The following is a 15706-nucleotide window of genomic DNA, read 5'->3' as shown; positions in this document are numbered from 1 at the left end:
TATAGTAGAACACTGTCAGCTCACTGGTGGACTTTATAGTAGATCACTACAAGTGCGGATGTCAGGTCACTGGTGGACTCTATAGTAGATCACTGTCAGCTACTGGTGGACTCTATGGTAGATCACTGTCAGCTACTGATGGATTCTATAGTAGAACACTGTCAGCTCACTGATGGACTTTATAGTAGATCACTACAAGTGCGTATGTCAGGTCACTGGTGGGACTCTATAGTAGATCACTACAAGTGCGGCTGTCAGGTCACTGGTGGACTCTATAGTAGATCACTGTCAGCTACTGGTGGACTCTATAGTAGATCACTGTCAGCTACGGATGAAATCGATAGTAGATCACTACAAGGGCGGATGTCAGGTCACTGGTGGACTCTAAAGTAGATCACTGTCAGGTCACTAAGGACTCTATAGTAGATCATTGGCAGCTCACTGGTGGACTCTATAGTAGATCACTGTCAGCTCACTGATTAACTCCACACCGTCAGCACATTGGTTGACTCTATAGGAGATCACTACAAGTGCGGCTGTCAGCTCACTGGTGGACTCTATAGTAGATCACAGTCAGCTACTGGTGGACTCTATAGTAGATCACTGTCAGCTACTGATGGACTCGATAGTAGACCACAGTCGGCTTACTGGTGGACTCTATAGTACATCACTGTCAGCTTACTGATTAACTCCACACCGTCAGCACATTGGTGGACTCTATAGTAGATCACTGTCAGATCGCTGGTGGACACTATAGTAGATCACTACAAGTGCGGCTGTCATGTCACTGATGAACTCAACAGTAGATCACAGCCAGCTCACTGATGGACTCTATAGTAGATCACTGTCACCTCACTGATGAATTCAACAGTAGATCACTGTCAGGTCACTGATGGACTCAATAGTAGATCACAGCCAGCTCACTGATGGACTCTATAGTAGATCACTGTCAGGTCACTGATGGACTCTATAGTAGATCACAGCCAGCTCACTGATGGACTCGATAGCAGATCACTGTCACCTCACTGATGAATTCAACAGTAGATCACTGTCAGCTACTGATGGACTCTATAGTAGATCACTGCAAGTGCGGATGTCAGGTCACTGGTGGACTATAGTAGATCACTACAAGTGCGGATGTCAGGTCACTGGTGGACTCTATAGTAGATCACTGTCACCTACTGATGGACTCTATAGTAGATCACTACAAGTGCGGATGTCAGATCACTGGTGGACTCTATAGTAGATCACTACAAGTGTGGGTGTCAGGTCACTGGTGGACTCCATAGTAAATCACTGTCACCTACTGATGGACTCTATAGTAGATCCCTACAAGTGCGGATGTCAGGTCACTGGTGGACTCTATAGTAGATCACTGTCACCTACTGATGGACTCTATAGTAGATCACTACAAGTGCGGATGTCAGGTCACTGGTGGACTCTAAAGTAGATCACTACAAGTGCGGCTGTCAGGCCACTGGTGGACTCTATAGTAGATCACTGTCACCTACTGATGGACTCTATAGTAGATCACTACAAGTGCGGATGTCAGGTCACTGATGGACTATAGTAGATCACTACAAGTGCGGATGTCAGGTCACTGGTGGACTCTATAGTAGATCACTGTCACCTACTGATGGACTCTATAGTAGATCACTACAAGTGCGGATGTCAGGTCACTGGTGGACTCTATAGTAGATCACTACAAGTGTGGGTGTCAGGTCACTGGTGGACTCTATAGTAGATCACTGTCACCTACTGATGGACTCTATAGTAGATCCCTACAAGTGCGGATGTCAGGTCACTGGTGGACTCTATAGTAGATCACTACAAGTGTGGGTGTCAGGTCACTGGTGGACTCTATAGTAGATGACTTTCAGCTACTGGTGGACTCTATAGCAGATCACTGTCAGCTGCTGGTGGACTCTATAGTAGATCACTCTCCGCTACTGATGGACTCTATAGTAAATCACTGTCAGCTCACTGGTGGACTCTATAGTAGATCACTACAAGTGCGGCTGTCAGGTCACTGGTGGACTCTATAGTAGATCACTGTCAGCTACTGGTGGACTCTATAGTAGATCACTGTCAGCTACTGATGGATTCTATGGTAGATCACTGTCAGCTACTGATGGATTCTATAGTAGAACACTGTCAGCTCACTGATGGACTTTATAGTAGATCACTACAAGTGCGTATGTCAGGTCACTGGTGGGACTCTATAGTAGATCACTACAAGTGCGGCTGTCAGGTCACTGGTGGACTCTATAGCAGATCACTGTCAGCTACTGGTGGACTCTATAGTAGATCACTGTCAGCTACGGATGAAATCGATAGAAGATCACTACAAGGGCGGATGTCAGGTCACTGGTGGACTCTAAAGTAGATCACTGTCAGGTCACTGTGGACTCTATAGTAGATCATTGGCAGCTCACTGGTGGACTCTATAGTACATCACTGTCAGCTCACTGATTAACTCCACACCGTCAGCACATTGGTTGACTCTATAGGAGATCACTACAAGTGCGGCTGTCAGCTCACTGGTGGACTCTATAGTAGATCACTGTCAGCTACTGGTGGACTCTATAGTAGATCACTGTCAGCTACTGATGGACTCGATAGTAGACCACAGTCAGCTTACTGGTGGACTCTATAGTACATCACTGTCAGGTCACTGATGGACTCTATAGTAGATCACAGCCAGCTCACTGATGGACTCGATAGCAGATCACTGTCAGCTCACTGATGGACTCGATAGCAGATCACTGTCAGCTCAATGATGGACTCGATAGCAGATCACTGTCACCTCAATGATGGATTCGATAGTAGATCACTGTCAGCTCCCTGGTGGACTCGATAGTAAGTCACCGTCCGATCACTGTGGACTCTACAGTAGATCACCGTCAGATCACTGTGGACTCTACGGTAGAACCCCGTCAGATCACTGTGGACTCTACAGTAGATCACCATCAGATCACTGATGGACTCTATGGTAGATCACCGTCAGATCACTTTTGGAATTTAAGTAGATCACTGTCAGCTCACTTGTGGGCTCTATAGTAGATCATTGTCAGGTCAGTGGTGGACTCTATGGTAGATCACTGTCAGCTCACTTGTGGGCTCTATAGTAGATCATTGTCAGGTCAGTGGTGGACTCATAGTAGATCACTGTCGGCTCACTCTAGTCGGTGAAAACAGTGTCTGTCCATTGCATGTGTCCTCTAAGTGTGAGAAGGATATATCGTGTGTTCCCAGATATCTGTGTCGTACCTGATCCCGGCGTGTGTGATGTCTGCACCCGCCTCCATTGCCATCTCTAAGTTGCTGTACCCAGAGTCCCGTGCCGTTAGCAACAGAAACACATACGACGTGGGAAATAAAAAGTGAGGCCGTGTAACTATATGTATTACTCCTACGTGAAGAAATCACCCAGTTAAAAACAATAGACGTTCGTTTATTAAACTGTGTTAAATAACGTCACGTGCGGACGAAGACTATTTTTTGTGAACAGCTGACCTTTCGAATGCCCGCATCGGTAGCACTGTGCAAATTGACCACAACGCCTACTCTGGCAATTCTAATGTTCACCAAAACTCCAGAGATACATCGACACAGTCTGCATGTAGCTCAAAACTCGCTGAAGTAAAAACATTCTTTATTTGAATTTGCGAACAATCACGTTTGCATCACACAGAGAGTATACGGACTTTCCCATTCCTTATTGTAGTAAATCAAGTATCGTGGCATTATAAGGTTCTGATCATCACTAATAAACAAAACATTCATCGCCTCGTCTACAAACGTCCATGTTGCAAATAAAAGTAGTCCCCCTTAAACCGCGTCGACAGTTGTTAGAAATGTCGTCTTTGTTGCCAGACGAAAGAATACCGTGTCATGAACATATTTTGATCCGTAAGTGATGTAGCTGACGGTAATATAAACTGCTTAGGATGCAACCATACAAACTGAAATGACAATGTCCCGGGTTCCCCCGCATACCGCAAATAGAGTTTCATATAATAAAGTTTGATTTCACTGTTAAATGCAGACGTTTTTAACGTGTTGATGCTTGTGGTTAATTATTATATTGTGCATGTATAAACCGCACTTATCTAGATACTAGTATGTGCTCAATGCAGTTGATTTGTTCCCCGACCAAAGAATCCAGTTATCCAGTTATTCCAGTTATCATCATCAACTCCTTACGGGCACTAGATGGTCTTCACATCCACCTCACATATCGGGGGCCCATTCCCTGCTGGGTGAACAGAGACACAATTGAACTAAGTCACTTGCCCAGGGTGACACCACACGTTTTGACACTCGTTTTTCGGGTGTGTGAACATATTCATCTTCCATCTATCATAAGTGGGTTCTTCACCGTAAAGACCTGTAAACATTGTCAGTAGCGGGACATGATGTCAGCACCTGGCGCTGTACATCGCTTGCCCATTCCATTAAGACTTTATGGATATGGTTCTAGAGTCTCCATTAAATCTTTATGAATATGGTTCTAGGATCTACGTCTTAACTTTTCTGATAACCAATCACGGAGAAACCTGTGTACTTTATTGTGAGCTATGAATGTTAAATTCAAGCGCCACCCTTCTATACAGCGACGTCTTATTTTTAAACGTTAAATTAAGATGTTTAAGTGAGGAAGAAGAAATAAACCACTACACTCGTCCCCGTTTGATTCCGTTTATCTAATTCCGCTCGTTAGATGCGTTTTTGATATACACTCTTTTTTAATAAAAACGCTTCTAACAGGGACTGGGGGAACTGGAGGAAAACAGGAATCCTTGTTAAGCGCGATTGCCAGGCGTATTGGCTCCTGTAGACAGGTGTCGCAGGGTGTAAGAGGTATACAGCTACACATAAATCCAATGTTTGCTCGTCCCTAATAGTCACACGTATCAAATATCTGTCCGAAGAATCGAAGAACTGCAATAGGGTTTCGGGTGGTACCTGGCTAAATGTGTGACACGAACCGGATCGTGTTCATGATAAGATATATTTAGCCAATCAATAACACTGAATATTTGCATTTGTGAAATTAACAACATTGGAATGAATGTTACCCCTTGAATAATAGTTATTTTGTTCTTGAATGAGTATTTAACCTCGATCCTAAAGTTGTATAGCCACACATGTTACATTCTCTGCGGTGATGTCATCTATATTCTACCCTACCTGGAAGGGCCATATCATAGTAGAATGTCTTCATCAAGAATAATAATGTCAATACGATTTTGATACAATGCTGAAGAGTTGCGTGTATCGCCGTGGGTTTCATTCGGGACACTTTCTTGTAAACCCTCGGAAGCAGATATGCAGTCCATCGATCGCTAGTTCATGTAGACAGTATTGTTTTACGGTGTAGGTTATTTGGGCACACTGTGATTGTATATGTTCATGTGTTGGTATTTGCTAGATATACAAGCATATTCGAGGCAGCATCCATTGGGGCAACTTCCTCTCTTCACGTGTTTGGCAGCGTCGTCGTCAACCTATACGTCTTCTATGGCCTTCTCTCACTCATTAACTCCACACTTGGCTGGTTCGGCGACAGGGTGAACGTCAACGATCTAACATTTGAGGTTTGTCATCGAAAAACTTTATTAACAATAAAGCAATATTTATGTTTCGATTTATATCATCGTTATCTCAACATTATAACTGTTCACCAAAGTACCTGCGAGGTATATGAAGTATAATATCAATCTGAGTAACTTTGTTGTGAGATCAAAAGTAGGTATGTGCGACACTGGACAAGGAGTGCGGAGCCTACTCATGTTACGGGACAAAGAGGAGCATAATTATCCTACCAGCCTGAATTTGAGTGTGGAGGGAGAGGGGGGCGGTCATGCTACAGGACAGTGAGAGAGAGGGGGGGGGGGGGGGGGGTATGCTGCAGGATAGGGAGGGGAGTGGTGCTACAGGACAGAAGGAGGGAGAGGGGAGTCATGTTACATGACGATGGGGGATGAGAGTCATGCCACAGGATGATGGGGGGGGAGTCATGCTACAGGATGGGGGAGTCATGCTACAGGACAGTGGGGGGGTGTCATGCTACAGGACGGGGGGAGGAGAGTCATGCTGTAGGACGGGGGGAAGAGAGTCATGCTACAGGATGGGGGAGTCATGATACAAGACGGGATGTGAGAGTCATGCTACAGGACAGTGAGGGGGGGGGGGTCATGTTACAGGACGGGGGAGTCATGCTACAGGACGGGGAGGGGACTCATGCTACAGGACAGTGAGGGGGGGGTCATGTTTCAGGACGGGGGGAGGAGAGTCATGCTGCAGTACAGGGAGGGGTAGGAGACTTATGCTGTAGGACAGGGAGGGGGTGAGAGTCATGCTACAGGACAGGGAGGGGACCCATGCCACAGGACGGGGGAGTCATGCTACAGGACGGGGAGGGGACTCATGCTACAGGACAGTGAGGGGGGGGGGGGGTCATGCTACAGGACGGGGGGAGGAGAGTCATGCTGCAGGACAGGGAGGGGTAGGAGACTCATGCTGTAGGACAGGGAGGGGGGTGAGAGTCATGCTACAGGACGGAGGGAGTCATGCTACAGGACGGGGAGGGGACTCATGCCACAGGACGGGGGAGTCATGCTACAGGACGGGGAGGGGACTCATGCTACAGGACGGGGGGTGAGAGTCATGCTGTAGGACAGAGATGGAGTGGATTAGCGTCACAAATCGGAACGGGGAGGGGATGAGAGTCATTGGTACAAGGACAGAGACGGGTGGAGTGTCAGGCTACCTGGAGGACGTTGGTGTGTTGCACCGATATGACATGCACCTGTCTTGACAGTACTGACAGGGACACCGTGATCCACCGGCTGGAGCCCATGTTCTGTATAGGTCCAGACGCTATCATTAGTAACTTGTGTGAAACTGAAAAATCACAATCTGTTAGACGGTTATACCTCAGAGGAGAAACCCAGTTGAGTTTGCACAGGTTGAATCAAGTATGACCTAGCATAGTCACCTTTTAAATATTAGGTAGAATTTACCCTATGGCCTCAGACAAAGACCCTGCAGGAGGGCTGCAACACTACAGATGGTAACTCTCCCTTTCTCTCTTTCTCTTTGTAACCTTGGCTCCATCTAACAAAGTGTGTATTTTCAGTTCCTGTGTTCGTACATTTTCCTGCCGCTGCCCGCCATCATGGGTGCCGACATTCAGGACTGTGGCAATATCGGCAAGCTGATTGGGTATAAGATTATGGGCTCTGCAGCACTGTCCTACATGCAGCTCTCGATGATGTCTGACAACAGAAAGGTGTTCCATGACTACATGGAAAGTACAAACGGAACAGGCACATATCGCTATATACGAGATGACCTGTACTTAGACGGTTGGAACAAAACCTTGCAATATGGTTATATCACGGTACGTAAAAAACAATTGGAAACACTTTTTTTTTTTAAATGCATTATTTTTTTCCTGATTTTCGATATTTTTTTGTTTAATTCAGCCAGTAAATCAACTTCACAAAGACATTTTACGTTTAAAGGTCAAAGCAAATCTTTTCACTTTTTGACTGTTTATACTTAGGAAACGATAACACGTTTAAATGCAATCAGAGAATATCGGATGGCTCAATAGAGTTTGTTTATTAATACACTTTCTCAAGATTATGAGTTGGGTTTAAATACTCTTAATAACAGATAGTAAAAGAGTTCATTCATAAAGCAACAAGATTTGAAATCTTTATCTATCAGTTACCTGTTTCTATTGCAGGAGAAATCCGAGGCAATATCTACATACGCTTTGTGTGGCTTGTCTAACTTCGTATCCATTGGGATATCCCTGGCTGTTTTCTACACCATCGTTCCAACAAAGCAGAAATTCATTACCAAGAAAATAGTGTCATCAATGTTGTCAGCAAACGTGGCTTGCTTCATGACTGCATGTTTCGCAGGTGAGATTGTTTCCGTGTAATCAAAACATCTTTAGTTGGTTGAACAATACGGCTAAAACATATAGTTTAGTTAAAAAGCGTATTTGAAACACATCTGGTTAAAAAAAGGTAATCTAAAAGCATCCCTTTTGGTGGTTTAAGGAGGATGTTTGTTTGGAGAGAGAGCGTCGGTTGGTTGGTGGAGAGGTTCAGAAGACATCTCTCTTTCTAAAACCATCACCTATCGTTTGGTGATGTGGGTATTTCTAAAGCCGTCAGTTGGTGGAAAGAGTGTATTTATTTTTTTTTAAATCATCAAACGAAGAGTGACTGAGTGAGTATAGTTTTACGCCCCTGATTCCATCAATATCACGGCGGTGGACACCACAAAATTGGCTTCACGCATTGTGGGGAATCGAACCCAGGTCTTCAGTGCGACGAGCAATCGCTTTAACCACTAAACTAATCCACCGCCCCTCATCACTCAGAATGAAATAATGGACTTATTCAAGGATTCGTAATATATATAGTCTTGAATATTTGTAGATTTTTCAAAAACCTTGTAAACTTTTCAAGCATTACTAGATTTGTCATGTGCCGAGTATCCAGTTTCAATGTTTTTCGAAATAAATAATCAATTTATTCAATCTACAATATGCTGTGGGCCGAAAACGCCCCAGATGGTACCAAAGGAGGGTTGCGAGCGCCGATGACAACAGAGCTCTCAACTAGACTATCGTTGATCTGACCTCTGTGTCATCATCATATTCAGTAATGTTTCTTGTCAAGACAATAAACAGTTTCATGGCGTTAGTTAAGATTTGCAACATTCCGCGACGCTTTGTCAGCTGATTGTTTTGTTTCCCGTGCATCTGTGGATTTTCGCTGACATCCTGAAAACATTTCCCCTCCTATCTGAGCTGTGCCGATCTTCTATCATGGATAGCATGTCCTTCTGTACAAGACTGTGTTCTGTGTGTTGTATATCTCCTGTACAAGACTGTGTTCTGTGTGTTGTAGATATGTACACGACTGTGTTCTGTGTGTTGTAGATCTCCTGTACACGACTGTGTTCTGTGTGTTGTAGATCTCTTGTACACGACTGTGTTCTGTGTGTTGTAGATCTCCTGTACACGACTGTGTTCTGTGTGTTGTATATCTCCTGTACACGACTGTGTTCTGTGTGTTGTAGATCTCCTGTACAAGACTGTGTTCTGTGTGTTGTATATCTCCTGTACACGACTGTGTTCTGTGTGTTGTAGATGTGTACACGACTGTGTTCTGTGTGTTGTAGATGTGTACACGACTGTGTTCTGTGTGTTGTATATCTCCTGTACACGACTGTGTTCTGTGTGTTGTAGATCTCCTGTACAAGACTTTGTTCTGTGTGTTGTAGATCTCCTGTACAAGACTGTGTTCTGTGTGTTGTATATCTCCTGTACACGACTGTGTTCTGTGTGTTGTAGATGTGTACACGACTGTGTTCTGTGTGTTGTAGATGTGTACACGACTGTGTTCTGTGTGTTGTAGATGTGTACACGACTGTGTTCTGTGTGTTGTATATCTCCTGTACACGACTTTGTTCTGTGTGTTGTAGATATGTACACGACTGTGTTCTGTGTGTTGTAGATCTCCTGTACAAGACTTTGTTCTGTGTGTTGTAGATCTCCTGTACAAGACTTTGTTCTGTGTGTTGTACATCTCCTGTACACGACTGTGTTCTGTGTGTTGTAGATGTGTACACGACTGTGTTCTGTGTGTTGTAGATGTGTACACGACTGTGTTCTGTGTGTTGTAGATGTGTACACGACTGTGTTCTGTGTGTTGTATATCTCCTGTACACGACTGTGTTCTGTGTGTTGTAGATCTCCTGTACAAGACTTTGTTCTGTGTGTTGTAGATCTCCTGTACAAGACTGTGTTCTGTGTGTTGTATATCTCCTGTACACGACTTTGTTCTGTGTGTTGTAGATATGTACACGACTTTGTTCTGTGTGTTGTAGATCTCCTGTACAAGACTGTGTTCTGTGTGTTGTAGATGTGTACACGACTGTGTTCTGTGTGTTGTAGATGTGTACACGACTGTGTTCTGTGTGTTGTATATCTCCTGTACACGACTGTGTTCTGTGTGTTGTAGATCTCCTGTACAAGACTTTGTTCTGTGTGTTGTATATCTCCTGTACACGACTGTGTTCTGTGTGTTGTAGATGTGTACACGACTGTGTTCTGTGTGTTGTAGATGTGTACACGACTGTGTTCTGTGTGTTGTATATCTCCTGTACACGACTTTGTTCTGTGTGTTGTAGATATGTACACGACTGTGTTCTGTGTGTTGTAGATCTCCTGTACAAGACTTTGTTCTGTGTGTTGTAGATCTCCTGTACAAGACTTTGTTCTGTGTGTTGTATATCTCCTGTACACGACTGTGTTCTGTGTGTTGTAGATGTGTACACGACTGTGTTCTGTGTGTTGTAGATGTGTACACGACTGTGTTCTGTGTGTTGTATATCTCCTGTACACGACTGTGTTCTGTGTGTTGTAGATGTGTACACGACTGTGTTCTGTGTGTTGTAGATGTGTACACGACTGTGTTCTGTGTGTTGTATATCTCCTGTACACGACTGTGTTCTGTGTGTTGTATATCTCCTGTACAAGACTTTGTTCTGTGTGTTGTAGATCTCCTGTACAAGACTGTGTTCTGTGTGTTGTATATCTCCTGTACACGACTGTGTTCTGTGTGTTGTAGATCTCCTGTACAAGACTTTGTTCTGGGTGTTGTAGATCTCCTGTACAAGACTGTGTTCTGTGTGTTGTAGATCTCCTGTACACGACTTTGTTCTGTGTGTTGTAGATCTCCTGTACAAGACTGTGTTCTGTGTGTTGTAGATCTCCTGTACAAGACTTTGTTCTGTGTGTTGTAGATCTCCTGTACAAGACTGTGTTCTGTGTGTTGTATATCTCCTGTACACGACTTTGTTCTGTGTGTTGTAGATATGTACACGACTTTGTTCTGTGTGTTGTAGATCTCCTGTACAAGACTGTGTTCTGTGTGTTGTAGATGTGTACACGACTGTGTTCTGTGTGTTGTATATCTCCTGTACACGACTTTGTTCTGTGTGTTGTAGATATGTACACGACTGTGTTCTGTGTGTTGTAGATCTCCTGTACAAGACTTTGTTCTGTGTGTTGTAGATCTCCTGTACAAGACTTTGTTCTGTGTGTTGTATATCTCCTGTACACGACTGTGTTCTGTGTGTTGTAGATGTGTACACGACTGTGTTCTGTGTGTTGTATATCTCCTGTACACGACTGTGTTCTGTGTGTTGTAGATCTCCTGTACAAGACTTTGTTCTGTGTGTTGTAGATCTCCTGTACAAGACTGTGTTCTGTGTGTTGTATATCTCCTGTACACGACTTTGTTCTGTGTGTTGTAGATATGTACACGACTGTGTTCTGTGTGTTGTAGATCTCCTGTACACGACTTTGTTCTGTGTGTTGTAGATCTCCTGTACAAGACTGTGTTCTGTGTGTTGTAGATGTGTACACGACTGTGTTCTGTGTGTTGTATATCTCCTGTACACGACTTTGTTCTGTGTGTTGTAGATATGTACACGACTGTGTTCTGTGTGTTGTAGATCTCCTGTACAAGACTTTGTTCTGTGTGTTGTAGATCTCCTGTACAAGACTTTGTTCTGTGTGTTGTATATCTCCTGTACACGACTGTGTTCTGTGTGTTGTAGATGTGTACACGACTGTGTTCTGTGTGTTGTATATCTCCTGTACACGACTGTGTTCTGTGTGTTGTAGATCTCCTGTACAAGACTTTGTTCTGTGTGTTGTAGATCTCCTGTACAAGACTGTGTTCTGTGTGTTGTATATCTCCTGTACACGACTTTGTTCTGTGTGTTGTAGATATGTACACGACTGTGTTCTGTGTGTTGTAGATCTCCTGTACAAGACTTTGTTCTGTGTGTTGTAGATCTCCTGTACAAGACTTTGTTCTGTGTGTTGTAGATCTCCTGTACACGACTGTGTTCTGTGTGTTGTATATCTCCTGTACACGACTGTGTTCTGTGTGTTGTAGATGTGTACACGACTGTGTTCTGTGTGTTGTAGATGTGTACACGACTGTGTTCTGTGTGTTGTATATCTCCTGTACACGACTTTGATCTGTGTGTTGTAGATATGTACACGACTGTGTTCTGTGTGTTGTAGATGTGTACACGACTGTGTTCTGTGTGTTGTATATCTCCTGTACACGACTGTGTTCTGTGTGTTGTAGATCTCCTGTACACGACTTTGTTCTGTGTGTTGTAGATCTCCTGTACAAGACTGTGTTCTGTGTGTTGTATATCTCCTGTACACGACTGTGTTCTGTGTGTTGTAGATGTGTACACGACTGTGTTCTGTGTGTTGTAGATGTGTACACGACTGTGTTCTGTGTGTTGTATATCTCCTGTACACGACTGTGTTCTGTGTGTTGTATATCTCCTGTACAAGACTTTGTTCTGTGTGTTGTAGATCTCCTGTACAAGACTGTGTTCTGTGTGTTGTATATCTCCTGTACACGACTGTGTTCTGTGTGTTGTAGATGTGTACACGACTGTGTTCTGTGTGTTGTAGATCTCCTGTACACGACTGTGTTCTGTGTGTTGTAGATGTGTACACGACTGTGTTCTGTGTGTTGTATATCTCCTGTACACGACTGAGTTCTGTGTGTTGTATATCTCCTGTACAAGACTTTGTTCTGTGTGTTGTAGATGTGTACACGACTGTGTTCTGTGTGTTGTAGATGTGTACACGACTGTGTTCTGTGTGTTGTATATCTCCTGTACACGACTGTGTTCTGTGTGTTGTATATCTCCTGTACAAGACTTTGTTCTGTGTGTTGTAGATCTCCTGTACAAGACTTTGTTCTGTGTGTTGTAGATGTGTACACGACTGTGTTCTGTGTGTTGTATATCTCCTGTACACGACTTTGTTCTGTGTGTTGTAGATATGTACACGACTGTGTTCTGTGTGTTGTATATCTCCTGTACAAGACTTTGTTCTGTGTGTTGTAGATGTGTACACGACTGTGTTCTGTGTGTTGTATATCTCCTGTACAAGACTTTGTTCTGTGTGTTGTAGATATGTACACGACTTTGTTCTGTGTGTTGTAGATATGCACACGACTGTGTTCTGTGTGTTGTAGATCTCCTGTACACGACTGTGTTCTGTGTGTTGTAGATGTGTACACGACTGTGTTCTGTGTGTTGTAGATCTCTTGTACACGACTGTGTTCTGTGTGTTGTAGATCTCCTGTACAAGACTTTGTTCTGTGTTGTAGATGTGTACACGACTGTGTTCTGTGTGTTGTATATCTCCTGTACAAGACTTTGTTCTGTGTGTTGTAGATATGCACACGACTGTGTTCTGTGTGTTGTAGATATGTACATGACTGTGTTCTGTGGGTTGTAGGTCTCCTGTACTAGGAATACGCTGATATTGCTCTCTCTCTCTGAGATGGCCAACCAACGCCCGGCAGCAAAGAACAGAGAACGGTTCACTTGTTATAACCAGTGCAATTCACATACTCCATCTGCAGCACTGTATATGTACGGAGCTTTTTTTTCATAAGATTTATTCATGCTCAGCTACGTGTATATATCCATGCGTATCGGCAAAGCAAAGAAATACAGTCCTCAATAGGCAGAACCGCATGACGCGTGACGGTGACGCAGTGCACTGAACCAGATATTTACTCGACCTGTTGTCAGACCAAGGTGCAGCCAGACGTAATGACGTATGTGTGGATGTGAGGAACTGTCAGGCCGCCTTGCTTGTTAACATAGTACAAAGGCGTGGCCTGAATCAAGGACAAAGTGTTTCTCAACAGAGTTGAAATGTGTTTAGAAGTTAGCTTGGTAAAAATGTTAATATATATAATGAATATGACAAACACGTTGCCATGTTGTAGAATCTAACTCATATATGAGTGAGTCATATGTTGATGTTCCCGTCGGACAAATAAACAAAATATCATCTCAAAATCTTCTTCCTAAACACAGGAAAAAAAGAGACGTGCAAATCATGGTTTAGGAGCTCAGTGAGTGAGTGAGTGAATATGGTTTTTACTTACTTTTCGCAACATTCCACGATATTGCGCCAGGGAACACCAGAAATTGGCTTCACACATTGTACACATATGGGGAATATAACCCGGGTCTTCGGCGTAACGAGCGAACGCTTTAACCACTAGGCTACCCGACCGCCCCTTAGGTGGTAAATGTTTCTGTTACCGTGTACATCAGGATTTAGTAATGATACAAGTAAATGTAAACTGACGTCCAAAAGAAACTTTACCAGAGTTTGAAATCACTCTTGCTCAAAAACAACAAAACATACATGCATGAAGTAAAGTGTATTGAGAAGATCAATATATCAACATAATCAACACTGAAAATGACAATCATACCGCGACCGAGAATGACGTCAGAGCCCCCCAAAGTTGGGTGTGGTACAAAACTCGAGCTTTCAGAATCATGGTCAATAGGCAGAGTACATAAACAATCGCTCACGTTCAATAACAAGTCATTAGTAGCGTGTGTGACCACCAAATGCCTCAATACATGCAAAAACTCTTCGACGCACAGAAAAAGTCAGTCGTCTGATGAAGTCACGTGGGATTTGACGCCATTCTCTTTGGAGGGCCAAGATCAGTTCTTGCCGGTTGGCTGGAGAGTGTGGTCGTTGTTGAACACGACGATCCACCAAGTCCCAGAGGTGTTCTATGGGGGACATGTCGGGTGAGCGTGCAGGCCACGGCAGGTCGTTGACGTTGTTGGCTGCGAGGAGTGAGTGAGTGAGTATCGTTTTACGCCGCCTTTAGCAATATTCCAGCAATATCACGGCGGGGGACACCAGAAATGGGCTTCACACATTGTACCCATGTCGGGAATCTAACCCGGGTCTTCGGCGTGACGAGCGAACGCACGCTTTAACCACTAGGCTACCCGACCGCCCCTGGCTGCGAGGAAGTTAGTGACAATTCTGGCTGTATGGGCTCTAGCGTTGTCATGCTGATAAATGACACCACGTGGCTGCTGTTTGAGAAATGGTAGGACAACTGGACGAAGAATGTTATCCATGTAACGCTGAGCTTTCAAGTTTCCGTAAACGATGACCAGCGGTGTCCTCTCCTGCCCACAGATCCCTCCCCACACCATGACACTCCCTCCACCATATGGTACGACCTCCTGCATGCAACACGTCGCCGTTCGTTCACCCCTTCTGCGGTAAACACGTTGTCTTCCATCAGCCCTAAACATACAGAATCGACTTTCGTCAGTGAAGACAACCCTCTGCCAGTCACGTCGTTGCCAACGTCGTACAGTCCGGGCCCATCTCAATCGTAGACGACGATGTTGCGCTGTCAATAGCGGGAGCAACCGAAGGTTCGTGCAATATGGGCGTGGGTGGCTCCCATCTGTACCATACCCAAGGCTCGTTCACGTTGTTCGACTGTGAGTCGTGGCATTTCTTTTGTGTTTTTTTTATCACTGTGGATGTCTGACTTACCGTTGCAATCGTTTTATACCCTTACCCGCACGTGCATTTGCAGTTGTCCGTGGTGCACGTGTTTTTCGCGTGTTATCTCGCAAACATGTAACAGACGATTAACATTTTCTGCATACACTTGTTGTAGTTAGGTTCTGTGTTTTAGATAGACTTCATCGAAAAGAAATGTATACTTTGTAAGAAATTTATACTTTCAGTTGGTAACGTTTCTTTTGGACGTCAGTTTAT

At 44.1% G+C, this 15706-nt stretch overlaps 1 protein-coding gene across 1 annotated transcript in view; it reads left to right on the top strand.

Annotated features, from left to right (window-relative positions):
* Positions 1-13936, top strand: part of LOC124123799 (solute carrier family 28 member 3-like) — a 37956-nt gene extending 24020 nt beyond the window's left edge. The window contains exons 8-12 of the mRNA XM_046486981.2: positions 3256-3383; positions 5435-5600; positions 7145-7408; positions 7760-7940; positions 13379-13936. Of these exons, the coding sequence (XP_046342937.1) occupies positions 3256-3383; positions 5435-5600; positions 7145-7408; positions 7760-7940; positions 13379-13392 (753 nt within the window). The 3' untranslated portion in view covers positions 13393-13936. The remainder of the gene's footprint in view (positions 1-3255; positions 3384-5434; positions 5601-7144; positions 7409-7759; positions 7941-13378) is intronic.
* Positions 13937-15706: the final 1770 nt, after the last annotated feature.

This window comes from Haliotis rufescens, unplaced genomic scaffold, assembly GCF_023055435.1.
Source record: "Haliotis rufescens isolate VD_foot unplaced genomic scaffold, xgHalRufe1.0.p SCAF_7, whole genome shotgun sequence".
In the NCBI taxonomy this organism is placed as follows: Eukaryota; Metazoa; Mollusca; class Gastropoda; order Lepetellida; family Haliotidae; genus Haliotis; species Haliotis rufescens.
The sequence above is the reverse complement of the archived record's forward strand: the minus strand, read 5'-3'. Positions and strand labels throughout refer to the sequence as shown.